We start from the raw sequence: 14,558 nt of genomic DNA on the forward strand, positions 1-14,558 counted from the left end.
TATTGTAAAAACACAGTTTGAAGTTTGTGGGACCTATTATATTTCGTGTTTAAACTACAAGATTTGCTATAGCAACTTCAAGCTGCTTTGTTGCAAACTGTGTTACAACATAGTAACTAGAGGCGCGCAAGAAGAAGAGCAGAAATAAAGTAAAAAGGAAGTTAACAGTGAACAATGAATAATTGAGAGCATTGGACCGTTAGTTAACCACTGGCCTCTGTCGTTTCCACCGCTAGCCAGACATTGCCTTTGCCTAGGGCAGTTGGCTCTTCCCTTTCTCCTTCTTCCTTTTCTTCTTCTTCTGCACTTCTTTGTCTTCATTGTTCTGCAACATGAACAGTGAAGAACAACTCTCTCACCATTGCCCTCCGCTGTTTTCACCGCCAGCCAAATATCGTCGTCGCGTAGGATAGCCTGCTCTTCCCCTTCCCCTTCTCCTTCTCACTCGTGATTCTTTTACTGCATTTAGCTGCTCTCCACTGTTCACATGCAACGTGAATAGTGGAGAGCAGCTCCTTTGTTCATGGGTTAGATCAGGTTCGACCCAAATCTAAATGCTTTAGATTGAGTTCAACCCAGTAAAATAAAAACATTTATTAGATATTGTGTTTTATTCAAAAAATTAATGTTTAACATGATTTAATGGCACTACATAATTGCATTAGAAGGAAATCGTATGATGATATAGCCTTTGCATAATTTGATCGCAATCTTAATTTTGTTCCTGATAATATTTTACATGATGTTGTTATACGCACAAGAAACCATATAAACTGTAATCCTTGTCGGATAGATTTTGTACATGATGAAATTGCACATAGTTTAATGAAATAATAAAAAATACATATAAAGTATTTTTTATTTCATGATATAATAACAGTAGTTAAATCTACAATATTTCAATTAAAAACCATCAATATTGATGTCATTTTTAGTTATTTAATAACCTCAATTTGAAAATCATTCTTGACCAAACACTTTAAATTATTTTTTGTTCAACCATAATTTTAACCAAATATATATTTTTCAATATCAACTTCAATTAAAATGACTTTTTTTTCTTCATATATAAAACAAATAATTTTTTTTCAAATCACAACTATAAAAGCTACTACAATACCAAACATACAAAAACCAAGGGGCAACAAATATTAAAATCTCGGCAGAATTGGTTCTCCATCAAGATGACATCCTGGCAATCCATTCTAAGTCATTTCATGTTAGAATCAAAACAAAGCTGAAGTCAGATATCATATGTGAGATGACTATTGCTATATCTTGCTAATATCTTATAATGGATCTTGCAGGAGATGAGCTAATAAAAGGGAATGGAGCTGAGGTTATTTCTCGTGCTGTCCAAATAGTTGTCAGGTGCCCTTTTTGCCGATATCTGAATTTAATAAAACACTACATTCCGAGGAAAGCTCAGGGCTGAAACTGTGAGTATTCCAACAAAAGGGCCTCCAACAATGATGACATTAAACTTAAGAACTGATTGCTTATGAAGCGGGGCTTCACATATATATGGCACTCAGCATTTTTTCAAACCTGGTGTGCCTTCGAAGCACCCTGAACTCCTGTTGCTGGCCGCTTCAGGTCAGAAATATCATAGAGCTTCACAGTGTTAAGATATTTAATATCCATAGGCTAGAAGAAACTGAACGCATCCTCTCTTGTATGATTTAAATTTTACTTCGAGAAGGGGCTACACAGAGAGCAAAATGGGTACAAGTAACGGGATGATGAAGATGCGTGATCAATCGTGAGATCGAGTGAAAACGAACAAGAGCTGCAGATGAAATAGCAGTGGTTATGCCGGCATGTCCCATTATCTTATTTATTCCTTTCCGGTTAGAAATTTTTAAGAAGAAGCGGCTATTTACTCCGGTGGAGGAAGGGGAGGAGGAAGAAGTCTTACCTGAGCAAGCCGTCTCTTACAGGTGAAAGAATGAAGGAACCTAAATGGATGGTATCCAGTGATGGTTAATGATGGAATAGAGGTTTTTGTGGGAGAGTTTTCAGAGAGGTCGTTGATACCACACCAACAACACATTGATAGTCGTTTCCTGACATAAAAGAATTAATTCTTTCATTATATTTCTTGTTAGCCTTCTGTTACAATGCACGGAGCTTTATATAGGCTATTTGGAAGTGTGATTGCTGTTATTTTTTAAAATACTTTTCACTTATAAAAATATGTTAATAATATTTTTTTAATTTTTAAAAATTATTTTTGAAATCAGTATATTAAAATGATTTTAAAACATAAAAAATATATTAACTTAAAATGAATAAAAAATATATAAAATTTTCAAAATTTTCCGGAAATGCTTTAAAAAAAGCACTCCTAAACAAGCTTACGTTCTGAGAATGTTCAACACACAGGTTGTGTGTTTAACTGCCATGCAGTATTTTATGGAAATGAAACGGTGCGTATGATTACTTAATTGAAACGGTGCGTATGGATTTTATAATTATTTTTTGAATGCGTGGCCCGCGTGTCTATGAAAAACTATATTTCCTATTATTCGATCTCTCTTTCTGTTTTGGGTATAGCATATATGTTGGTGAGAGAATGGATTTTAGAATCAGGATTCTCTATTTCTAAGTAAAGAAATCCAGCATTCGAACTAAAGAGATGCACGAAGTCTTCCTCCTCCCGCTTTCAGTTTTATCGCTGGCTATAAGAACAGCTATGGCACCTCTAAGATTTCGCTGGATATACAGAGGCCATCCTTTTCTCCAATTTGCTGGCCATTCTGCAGTAGAAGATTGTTTCTAATCATTTATCATTGCTTTTTTAAATGGTTCTGAGAACCTTCAGCACACAGGTTGTGTGTTTAACTGCCATGCAGTATTTTATGGAAATGAAACGGTGCGTATGGTTACTTAATTGAAACGGTGCGTAGCTTTATTTGCTCCAGTGGGAATGCAAGATTGGGATTCTATATTGTACTGTGACCAAACTGTTCTTGGGGAGCAGAAGATAGTATTAACGTATGGAATCCCAGCCATTCCGAGACAATTTTCGTAACCCTAGTTATTAATAGAAGATAGTATTAAAATATTTGATTTGATAACAATATTTTTAAATTCTTAAGAAACCAAAAGTTTTTAATGCATATATTGTTCATTGAGAGAATTTTATTAGTGACAAATGTATTAAAAAAAGATATATTTTTTATTTTTAAATATCCAAAAGGGACTTTGTAAAATGGTCTATAATGTGAATGTAATCATGACCTTAATAAAAAGTCTTTAGTCATATTTGTAACATATAAGTTTGTGTTACATACTTGGTTATATTTAAATTTCTTTCTTGCATGATATTTTTTTTTATTTTTATATAATTAAATTTAATATTTTTATAGAGTATATATATCTATTCACACACATGCACAACTCCTACATAGAGAACACTAACAGTTAAATAAATAAATAAATATATAAATAAATAAAAGTTAAGATTCTGTTTGTTTTTGTGTTTTAAAAATATATTTTTTAAAAATAATTTATTTTAAATTTAATTTTTTTGATTTTTTAAATTATTTTAATATAATAATCTTAAATACAATTTTTTTAAAAAATAAAAAATACTTCATCTCAAATACATTAGCAAAATTAAAAATTGGAACGGGGAGGGGAGGGTGGTTCTGCCGTTGAGGTGCGGTGTCATGAGGAAGCAGCAAATCCTGTATCCTGGGACCATAGCCTACAGATTATATATCTTAAGACAGATGCAACCTTAAAGAAAAAAGGAACCACTCAAGGATTACTTGCCTCCGTCGATTAGCTTATGTTTGATTCTTTGCCTGGACATGAATCCTACTTTAAGTTCTCGTGAAGTCATCCTCTTTTTCATAGGTCCAGCAACAACTCTCTTCTTATTCTCCTTCTGCAATCCTTCATTTCTCAACATCTCCATGCTACCATGTCTAGGCATCCAGAAACAAACCCTCATTTTATTAAAACACCTCTGCAACAGCGTGAAGGCCAACCCTCCGAGACACCACCTAGTCCCGGGGGGCCGTCGTCAGGTCGTCAAGATCAACAATACCCGCCACCTGAGGGCCTACTGGCGACTCGACCAAGGGGTAAACGCCAAGCTTCCAAGAAGAATGGTGCACCGGGGGTTAAACCAGAGCATGAAGGCCAAGGCCGCAGTTCATGGATCCCACCAGCACAGCAGCATCCGGGCCAAGAATCACACTTTCCACTTCATGGCAACCAAGTCCAAAGTCCACCAACGCAGCCACCACAGCATCAAGACCACCCACCTTTGCCATTCCGTAGCCCATGGGCAGAACTTCCACCACAGCATCAAGACAACCCACGTTTGCCATTCCGTAGCCCATGGGCAGAACTTCCACCACAGCATCAGAGTCGTCAAGATCAACAATACCCGCCACCTGAGGGCCCACTGGTGCATTTCCCTCCGGGCCAACATCCCGAATCACACTTTCCACTTCATGGCAACCAAGTCCAAAGTCCACCAACGCAGCCACCACAGTATCAAGACCACCCACCTTTTCTATTGCATAATGGGACATTCCAGAGCCCATGGGCAGAACTTCCACCACAGCTCCGTGACCCTCACCCCCAGCCACATGGCCCCAAGCATGATAGTGAACCTCATGTACCACCGAGGAATCAAGATCAAGACCGTAGTCCTGTGGTGACACTTCCACAGCATCAAGAACGAAACCCCCGGCAGCCCTCCGGTCTAGTAGGCCGACCAGCACAGTTTTCTGGGTTGCCAAAACCTGGTGGAACCAAACCCTTAATATGGCTAGGTGCAGTTTTCTGCGCAATTCTTTGGATCGTAATATTCCTAGGAGGCCTAATTGTCCTTATAGTCTACCTGGTATATCGCCCACGTAGTCCTCGGTTTGATGTGTCCAGTGCCTCCTTAAACATGGCCTACATCGATGCGGGCTCTCTACTCAATGCTGATCTAACTGTGCTAGCAAACTTCACCAATCCAAACAAGAAAGTGAGCGTGGACTTCAGTTACATGATCATTGATCTATACTACGGAAGCACTCTTATCGCTACCCAATACATAGAACCGTTTTCTGCAGAGAGGGCCGAGTCGAGGTTCGTCAATGTTCATATGGTTACAAGTCAGGTCCGGCTTCCCGTCCTGGAAAGCACGCGGCTCCAGGAGCAGATTAGTAAAAATGGAGCCATATTTGACGTGAAAGGAGTATTTCGGGTGCGATCTAAACTGGGGACTTTACTGAAGTACTCGTATAGGCTATATGGTCACTGCACTATCTTGGTGACAGCTCCTCCCAGTGGAGTCCTTCGAGCTACCAAGTGCAGAACAAAACGATGAGAAACATTCTGTAACTTGCCAATACATGCTATTGTTTTCCGACTGGCAAACATTGATGGATTTTGCACATTGTTGAAAGAGTATCAGAATTGAAATGATTTTTCCTTGCTATTGTTTTCTACTCTTTTCTAATTTTCAAGAACTTTCAGGATTACAATCGCTTAGTGTCGTTTTCGATTGTTGTTCTTTCCTTGCTCGCATGCATGTCCATGCATCTAATTATTATAGCAAAGCGCAGCAATACCTTTGGAGATGGAAAGGAGTAACATGGTCTTTTACTGATTCAGAACCACACACTGGAAATTACCACACATATGCAATGAAAAAAAGCCTTGTTTCAACAATTTCTGTGATAATATTCCTCCCTTGTACAACACCAAGGTGGGCAAAAAATAAATTACAACACTGAGGTACTTGTCAAGGCAAATCAGTCTTTGAAAAAAAGAAGAAAAAACTGCTACAAAACTACTCCGAGGACAAAACTTGGGACTTGGAGAATGCCTCTCCTGATTACAGGTTGGCTATGTACAAATGCTCAATTTTGAGGGAAAACTGCACAAGCAACTCAGAAATCCAGGCTAGGCCATCCACTCTCTCACAAAGTCAAGAAATACAGTAACATGGTAATTGAAAGCAATCCAGGAACCCGCATCAGCCAGCTCCACCCTTTCACTTAATAAATCATTTCCAATATCAACATAAGAGAGTATTATTGAACTCTCCACTCAAAATCTTCTGTACCTTGTGAAGAAAGGGTGCCTGAGGGATTCATGAGCTGTTAGTCTATTCGCAGGGTCATGTCTAAGGAGGCCTTGCAAGAGATCAATGATATCTCCAGCAGAGTGATCAACGTGCTGCATTACTAAGTTCTGCCATGGAAACAATAATATGTATGTAGCGCAAAAATGAGTCCGGAGAAGATTCATGGGTTTGCATATAGCACAAATTTCTGGAACATGTTCCTTATGAATCAATCAAATATAACCCGAGGTAACAAAGTAATGCATCCACACCTGAAGGCGAGGTAGCTTCATAGCAGCTTTAATGCTTTCCCGAGATGTTGCACCATCTGGCCAGTCCAACCTACCCCTTCTAACGTACTTCTCAGCATGTAGGCTGAACCAACCACCCCCAATCCACCAAAATAAAATAAGTAAAATATTGATGTGTGCTGAAGTTCTTCACATTATTTAAAGGCTATTACTAAACGAAGTCTCAGAAGAGCACACACTCTACTCTTTTTAACATGTGCTGAGGTAATGGGCCCAAAACTCTTTCCATCATGGCCAAGTGCTCCAAGTTCTCGTGTGTCTGAAACAATGCTTCTCCCTGCAAACAATTATACATGGGCATTCACATTAAGTTTTCAGGAATTAAATATCCTTCCCGACCTCTAGGACATAACGTACCGAGCAAAGTTCAACCAATATACAACCAACACTCCATATGTCGCATGGATAACTCCATCCAAGTCCTAAAAGGTGCAATTCACTTACACATTAATCTCAACATGTATAATGACATAAGATCCACTCAGAGGACTAAACAATATCATACCAAGAATAACCTCCGGTGCACGATAATGCCGGGTAGAGACAATGTACTTGTGATCTTGATGGCCAGAAGCTGTGCTGCCAAAATCAATAACCTTAATAGCACTTGACTTTGGCAACCTCTTGTAAAAGGTCCCCTCATTGTGTGACTGCAGTGGAAGAAACGATCAAGTTAATGACAAGTTAAAAACAGAAGAACATTTATACAACAAGCAAAAAATCTAAGTGCAAAAAATCTTGACAAAAGATGAAGGGAAAGGATAAAAGTTAAAAGAAGATTTCAATTGCTAGCTCAGCAAAACATACCAAAAGAAATAAATACCTTATAATCTGGTATTTTTATATATTCTGAAGAAACAAAAAGTACATTTTCTGGCTTCAAGTCAGTGTGGACGAGGCGCTTATCATGCATGACTGCAAAATTTCATAAGCAAGCAATGCAACTATCTTATTAACCCAGCTCAGCATCAATGTCAGCTTACTTGTAAGATACATAAATGTCCACATGCAAGAAAAATAAAGAACGGGGGAGCTTCTATTAAACAAATTATAGAAAAGTGACTTAGTTCCTTGAGCAGTATAACAAATGAGGTCAGTGCAACTCAAAAAAAAAAAAAAAAAACAAAGAGTTTAAAAAGGTAAGAGAAATCACAGAAGCAACAGCTACACACATGCTACACATTCCAAGAGCTGTCTGCCAAGCTCGCGAACAAGATTGACTGGGAATGGGCAATAGTTATTTTTCCTAAGAAAATCATATAAGCTTGGTCCAAGCATCTCAAATACCTGTTAGAACCATTTCAATTCACCACCAAGTAAGCCCTAGAATACTTGTGAACAAGGCAAAAATAAAACAATTGCAACTAAATTAAGTGATACTTACAATACAGATATGGTTACGATAATCAAGCCAGTTTCGTATTTGAACACAGCTGCAAAGAACACATCCACTAAACTACTGACAGAAGTTACATCAAAGTAGGCAGATTAGAGAATTGAAAGACAAATTACACTCACCGATTGCCATTTCTATCATATTTTCCAAGAAATTGGAGCACATCAACTTCTAACATGGCTGCTTCACGATATTTCTTAGTACTTCGCACAACTTTTACAGCAACCACCTCTCTTGTTTCCCTATCCCAGCATTCCAAAACCTGACCAAAAGTGCCTGTGAAATCAAAAGGATTCAGAATGCACTCTAAGAGGAAAAAAGATACTACGTGTAGATAGAAAGACATTAGAAGAGAACGGTATCAGTTCTAAAAGCTAGTAGAATTTCTTTCAAAAGAACCAAGAATACTAACCTTCACCAATCTTTCTGTGAATCTTATCTGCAAGTAGAAGAAAAAACACACAGAAGGAAAATTCACAAAATAAAAATTAAACTAGATCGAGACCCATGAAACAAAACCAATATACTTCAAGGCTTTTATCTAATTAGACGGACTTTTCAACACCCCGAGCATGAGGTGGAAATAATGAAAGGTAATAATAAATAAATCTTGAGTGGGTGTCAATTAATTCTAATTATCTGGTAGATCACTTGTTGGCAATATCTGATTTGGAGGGCACAATGAGATCTAGTTTTGCAGAACAAGAGTAGAGAACTGAGGACACAAAAAACTTTTAACTCAAAAGTATAAAAAAAAAAAATCGAGAAAAAGAAAACAACAAAGGCCACAGCAATACTCTTTAAAATCCTTTGTGATTTAAAACTCAGCACCCTATTAGAAAAATAAAAAAAAAAAGAATTGAAAAAGTAACTAATGCAAAGGAACAAACTATTATTATGTAACAACAGGCGATGAGGTAAATGAAACTCAGCATGCAACATAGCAAGTCACATAATAATAATGCAAAAGCCTCTGCAATGGTGATTAAGCGTAATTACAGCGGGATGTTAAATTCTCTCCAAGAGCAAATACATAATGCCCGTCTTTGTCATCATCTCGCCATGGGGGAGAGCCTTTTTGTGCCAATCCCTTTACAAAAAGACTGGCATGGTCGGGGAGCATCCTTGATGATCCAATGCTTGTCCCATTTCCAACCACTTGCCCATAATACAATCCTGACTGAGCCTACACACAGGCATTTGTTCATTCTCCACTAAACAAATAGTAATCGCAAAATGTTCCCTTGCATTTGCATTCTACCAGGCCAAAGAACAACTCCAAATGTTTTAAACAGCAACATAACATTATACTGAAATTAATTTAAATTATTGAATAGTCCTAATCCAAAACGATGAAATTATATAAGCACACATCTCAGACATATTTAACAAATTACTCATTAAAACACGAGAAAAACCATTTAAAATTTTCAAAATCTACCCCAAAAAGACTACTTTAACAATTGATCTTTAGCCCTAAGGGCTCCATTTGTTATGAAATTCAACAATTAATAATACAATTTCAGTTATAGGCTGATGGGTGAATTGCAATTTCATTCTAAGAAAAAATCACAATAAAAAAATAGTATCCGAATCTAAGTTTTTCTATTTATTAAAAAACAGATCAGATATTTCTTTTCCTCTGCCAAACTCCATGCATTTTACCATCAAAATACTACCAAAACGATTTTTATATATATATATATATATATATATATATATATATATGACCAATTCATAGATGTAATTATCCAAAATAATAATAGCAATAATAACAATAGAATACCATACCTTGGTGTGAGTGCGAGGTTGAAGTTGAGGAGGGATATCCCAAGCTGCTGCTGCTGCTGCTAATTTGGGCCTCTTTCTGGGACGACGATCCATGTAATTGTGAGGGAATTCACTCACATACTCCATCTCCATTTCTTAATTGTTTCATTCATACAATAAACCCAATCCTAACCACCTGCAGATCATCAGATTTTCATTGATCGATCGATCAAATTAATTCAATTATTTATTTATTTGCAACAGAATAATAATATGTTTTTTTTTTTTTCCCTGTTCTTTTGGAGGTAGTGACCAACTGACCATTCCTTCTGTTTGACCATAGTAGGCTAGATGCGCGTTCAACTTAACCGTGGTTCAGTTAACATCCTTTTTTTTTTTTTTTTTCATTTTCTTTCTCTATTAACATACTGTCTTTTATTAATATTATCTTTAATATCCCACAATCTTTTTTTTTTTTTTAATAATAAAGGCATTGAATGATTGGCATGGCAATCAAACCTGAATAAATAAATATGTATTCCTTATGTAAAGTATTTTTTAATCAAAAGTATATTATTTTTTTTATTTTTAATATTAAAATCATTAAAAATACTAAAAAAATATTAAATTAATATTAAATTAATATTTTTTCAAATAATATATATATTTTAAAAAAATCTAAAAACAAAGACCATCATAACCCATTTTCAATCTTCACTAGTTACATGACCCGCGCGATACTGTGAATTAATTTTTTTTAACATAAAAATATTAAAAAAAAATTAAGATTTAAAAATATTAGGTCTTTCTGCAAAGTTATACTCAAGAATCTTGAATTTGACTGCAGCGTTTGACCCTAGAGTAATATTTATAATATTAAACTTACATGACTTAAGTTTAAATGAGTCTGGTTGCAATACCAGACCTAAGAGCATTGGATGTGGGTCTGACTATAAGATCATGTTATAAAAACGTGATAAATAAATAAATTAATTAAAAAGAAAAAAACCAAAGAAAAAAAAACTAATAGGAAGAAAAAAACTAATGAAGAAAAAGAAAAAAATCTGAATTAACCGGGTTAACCCGTCAAACTTGAGATCCGCGTCATGAAAGTTTGATAACTAAATAGAAAAAAAATTGACGGGTTTACCCAGAATTAACAGGGTTAACTCGTCAAACTAAGTTAACCTATCAAGATCAAGATATATGTCATGAAAGTCTAATAATTAAATAAAAAGAAATTTAACATTAACAAACTAAACTAAATGAAAAAAATTAATTAAAAAGAAAAATAATTTTGAGTTAACCCTTCAAACCAGGTTAAGTCATCAAACCCGGGATCCGTGTCATGAAAATTTGATAACTAAATAGAAAAAAAAAATTGATGGGACGTTTACCCAGAATTAACTGGGTTAACCCGTCAAACTCGAGATACGTGTCATGAAAATCATAATTAAATAAAAAGAAATTTAACATTAACAAACCAAACTAAACGAAAAAAATTAATTAAAAAGAAAAACAATTCTGGGTTAACCCGTCAAACCAGATTAAGCCATCAAATTTAGGATCCATGTCATGAAAGCTTGATATCTAAATAAAAAAAATTAACATTAACAAATTAAATCAAACAAAAAAAATTATTAAAAGAAAAAAAGAATTAAAAAAAGAAGAAGAAGATAGTTAATATATGTTATAATATAATATAATAATTATAATTATAATATAATAATTATAATAATATAATATATTAATAATAGAATAAATAAGAATGAGTAAAAGACGTGAGAAAGCTACATTAGTTAATGCTTTTTTAATTCAAAATTATTTTAGGGTTTTTAGCCACCATCATCAACCAACTCCTTTGACGTAAAATCTAAGATCAAAGAGACCGTTCTCTCTGTACTACCAGGGACAGGACCAAAACATCGAATGGAGTTTTTTAAACTAAAGCTGAATGTTATCAAAATCTAGAGATTGAAATGTAAGCACAAACCACACAACTTGGGAAAACCCCAGAACTACAAAAAATTTGCTGTCGAACAGTGTTTCTGTTCCCAGGTAAATAGTGAATGAACATGTCATGTGTACATTATCCACAGTTCATCTTCGAACGATACCTCAACCTTTAGTTTTAGTTGTTTTGATAATGATAATGTTAAAAAACATCCTATGATTGGGTGTTTAATTTGTTTTCTTTCTTTCGTGTGTCTCATGTACAAGAAAAGTCAAAAAGTTAGGACAGCATAACAGCGACAATTCCTAGTTTTTTCTGACTCATGGCTGCGTTGAAAAGAGAGGTGAAGGACATTCATACTCGAGGCATTCCAGCCAGTTGTTCTTGATAAAAAGCTCTCATGGCTCTCTTTGCTGTGCCTTTGTGGCTTCCTCTTATCTTACTTCTGCCTCTACTGCTTTTGTTTATGAAAAGGATGAAAGAAGGGAGACAAAGTGAGCAGCTTCTTCCTCCAGGCCCTCCTAAGCTTCCAATTTTAGGCAATTTGCACCAGCTTAGTTCACTGCCTCACCAATCTATGTGGCATCTCTCCAAGAAATATGGCCCTGTCATGCTCCTTCGACTTGGTCAAATACCAACTGTTGTAATCTCCTCCGCTGAGGCAGCAAGGGAGGTGTTGAAAGTTCATGATCTTGCCTTTTGCAGTAGACCTTTGTTATCTGGCGCTGGCAGACTCACGTACAATTATCTAGACATTGCATTTTCACCATACAGCGACCACTGGAGAAACATGAGAAAAATTGTTACTTTGGAGCTCTTCAGCTTGAAAAGGGTGCAATCTTTCCGGTTCACTAGGGAAGAGGAAGTTGGCTTTCTGGTCAATTCTCTCTCCGAGTCATCAGCTCTAGCAGCACCAGTTGATCTTACTCAGAAGATATATGCTCTGGTTGCGAATATAACATTCAGGGTGGCTTACGGGTTCGATTATCGAGGGACTAGCTTTGATCGAGATAGATTCCATGAAGTGGTTCATGACACCGAGGCTGTGGTGGGGAGCATCTCAGCAGATGAATACATCCCATATCTAGGATGGATTGTAGACTGGCTTACTGGTCACCGTGCAAGGATGGAAAGAGTTTTCCACGAGTTAGATACTTTCTTCCAGCATGTAATTGATAATCATCTTAAACCTGGAAGGATAAAGGATCAGGATGACATGATAGATGTTCTGCTGGGAATAGAGAAGGAACAAACTGACCTGAGTGCATCTCAGTTTACGAGGGATAATATCAAGGCAATCCTCCTGGTATGCAGATCATCATATATTAAATGACGTCCTCTTTTTATTGTATATGCAGTGCCTGTCATTTCTTTGCTGCTAGCATTTTTCAGAATTTGCTACCAGGCTTATAGGCAGCACAAGGCATTACTGGCCTTTGCTTGTCTGAAACAGGAATCTATTCATCAAGTGCCATAGTCTAGCTGATAAGCCTCAAAGTTAGATAGTTTCATGTGTTTTTACAATGATGAAATTGATATCATAAGAATGCAATCTAACATACCTGAATTTTAATCATAAAAATTTGTTGTATGTGCTTTGTGCCCTTGTGTTGATGTTGCGTGGCATGAAAGGCGTCCCATTTACCAAAAAAAACATTCCTCTGAATATAATCTAAAAATAAGTTGTTGTGCTTAATATATTTGCATGATTCATGGGATTCATCTCTCTGTAAGTGTATGGGGATAGCATGAGCAACATGCTAATGAAGCAGATTGCTGTCCAGCAGCATCATGCGATGAAGTTGTTGTTATAAACTAAAGCTATAAACAAATATTTGCTTCCTGTTATTATGAAATTAATCACCTATTTTTCTCTATAGTTCCTACATATTAACTGTCTACTTGGATTCTGATGTTTGTCTGTCAGAATTTATTTTTGGGCGGAGTAGACACTAGTTCACTTACAGTGAATTGGGCAATGGCAGAACTTGTCAGGAATCCAAGAGTGATGAAGAAAGTGCAGGATGAAGTGAGGAAACGTGTTGGAAAGAAAGGAAGAGTTACTGAAGAGGATGTCGATCAACTTGAGTATCTCAGGATGGTGATAAAAGAAACTCTGAGACTGCACCCTCCTGCACCTCTACTTCTCCCAAGAGAAACCATGTCTCACTGTGTAGTCAGTGGCTACAATATCTATCCGAAGACGCTGGTCCATGTTAATGTCTGGGCAATTGGACGTGACCCCAAGTACTGGAGGGATCCTGAAGAGTTTTTTCCTGAAAGATTTCTGGACAGCTCCTGCGACTTCAATGGACAAAGTTTTGAGTATTTGCCATTTGGATCTGGTCGAAGAATTTGTCCTGGAATTCATATGGGATCTATAACAGTAGAGATTATACTTTCAAATCTCTTGCATTGTTTTGATTGGATTTTGCCCCATGGGATGCAGAAGGAAGATATCAACATGGAAGAGAAAGCTGGTGTTAGCCTTGCTCCCTCTAAGAAGACACATGTAATCCTCGTACCTGTCAACTACCTTCAGTGACTATCAGAAGATTTCACAAGCTCATAAGCATTCAAATAGTTGTATGCACTGAAGAATGTATGATCTGTGCCTTTTTTTTTTTTTGCTTGTGTGTTCAAAATAAAGAACAGGGTCGAGCAGGAAAGACCTCTCTCGGGGTGGAGATATGGATGCCATTTATGCCAGAGGCATAGCATCTCATATCATCCCATTGAATCTGTAGAATTCATATGCTTTATAGTGTCAAAAGAGAGAACAGAATCATTTGACAGTGAAGAAATCACAAGACAGCATTATTACACCATAACTTAGCTCTTGCCTTTCTTTACCCTTCCTAAAAAAACCCACATCTCTCTTTTATCATCCGGCCTCTTCACTCACCTTTTTTCACATCGAAGTCCTCTAAAACCCTCCATGCATCCATCCTCACCTCCCTTCTCCTCAAGCCTTGCAAATCCATCTCAAGACTAGCATCACCCTCTGCGACATAACCTCATCTCCATAATCACTCAAAATTACCACCA

General features: G+C 36.5%; 3 protein-coding genes across 5 annotated transcripts; 2 read left to right on the top strand and 1 right to left on the bottom strand.

The window, feature by feature from the left end:
• Nucleotides 1-3,931: 3,931 nt before the first annotated feature.
• On the top strand, nucleotides 3,932-5,449 carry LOC118045399 (uncharacterized). The gene has a single exon (XM_073411736.1). The coding sequence runs from the start codon at nucleotides 3,932-3,934 to the stop codon at nucleotides 5,336-5,338; it is 1,407 nt and encodes a 468-aa protein (XP_073267837.1). The 3' UTR covers nucleotides 5,339-5,449.
• Nucleotides 5,450-5,658: 209 nt separating this feature from the next.
• Nucleotides 5,659-9,877, bottom strand: LOC118045398 (serine/threonine-protein kinase AFC2). Of its 3 annotated transcripts, XM_035054019.2 has the most exons (12): nucleotides 9,578-9,876; nucleotides 8,786-8,972; nucleotides 8,199-8,225; nucleotides 7,909-8,062; nucleotides 7,775-7,823; nucleotides 7,563-7,677; nucleotides 7,214-7,305; nucleotides 6,896-7,040; nucleotides 6,748-6,812; nucleotides 6,570-6,667; nucleotides 6,352-6,454; nucleotides 5,659-6,207 (listed from the first exon to the last, which is right to left on the bottom strand). In XM_035054019.2, exons 1-12 carry the CDS (start codon nucleotides 9,707-9,709, stop codon nucleotides 6,064-6,066), a joined length of 1,311 nt encoding a protein of 436 aa, XP_034909910.1. In that variant the 5' UTR covers nucleotides 9,710-9,876; the 3' UTR covers nucleotides 5,659-6,063. The 3 variants fall into 3 exon arrangements, with proteins under 3 accessions (XP_034909910.1, XP_073268081.1, XP_073268082.1); XM_073411980.1 differs by lacking the exons at nucleotides 7,214-7,305; nucleotides 7,563-7,677 and having other exon boundaries at nucleotides 9,578-9,877; XM_073411981.1 differs by lacking the exons at nucleotides 7,563-7,677; nucleotides 7,775-7,823; nucleotides 8,199-8,225; nucleotides 8,786-8,972; nucleotides 9,578-9,876 and having other exon boundaries at nucleotides 7,909-7,927.
• Nucleotides 9,878-11,910: 2,033 nt separating this feature from the next.
• On the top strand, nucleotides 11,911-14,136 carry LOC118045402 (cytochrome P450 71B37). Its single transcript, XM_035054024.2, has 2 exons — nucleotides 11,911-12,816; nucleotides 13,438-14,136. The coding sequence occupies exons 1-2, from the start codon at nucleotides 11,911-11,913 to the stop codon at nucleotides 14,053-14,055; spliced, it is 1,524 nt and encodes a 507-aa protein (XP_034909915.1). The 3' UTR covers nucleotides 14,056-14,136.
• The last annotated feature ends 422 nt before the right edge of the window (nucleotides 14,137-14,558 follow it).

This window comes from Populus alba, chromosome 10 (genome assembly GCF_005239225.2).
Source record: "Populus alba chromosome 10, ASM523922v2, whole genome shotgun sequence".
NCBI classification, from domain to species: domain Eukaryota; kingdom Viridiplantae; phylum Streptophyta; class Magnoliopsida; order Malpighiales; family Salicaceae; genus Populus; species Populus alba.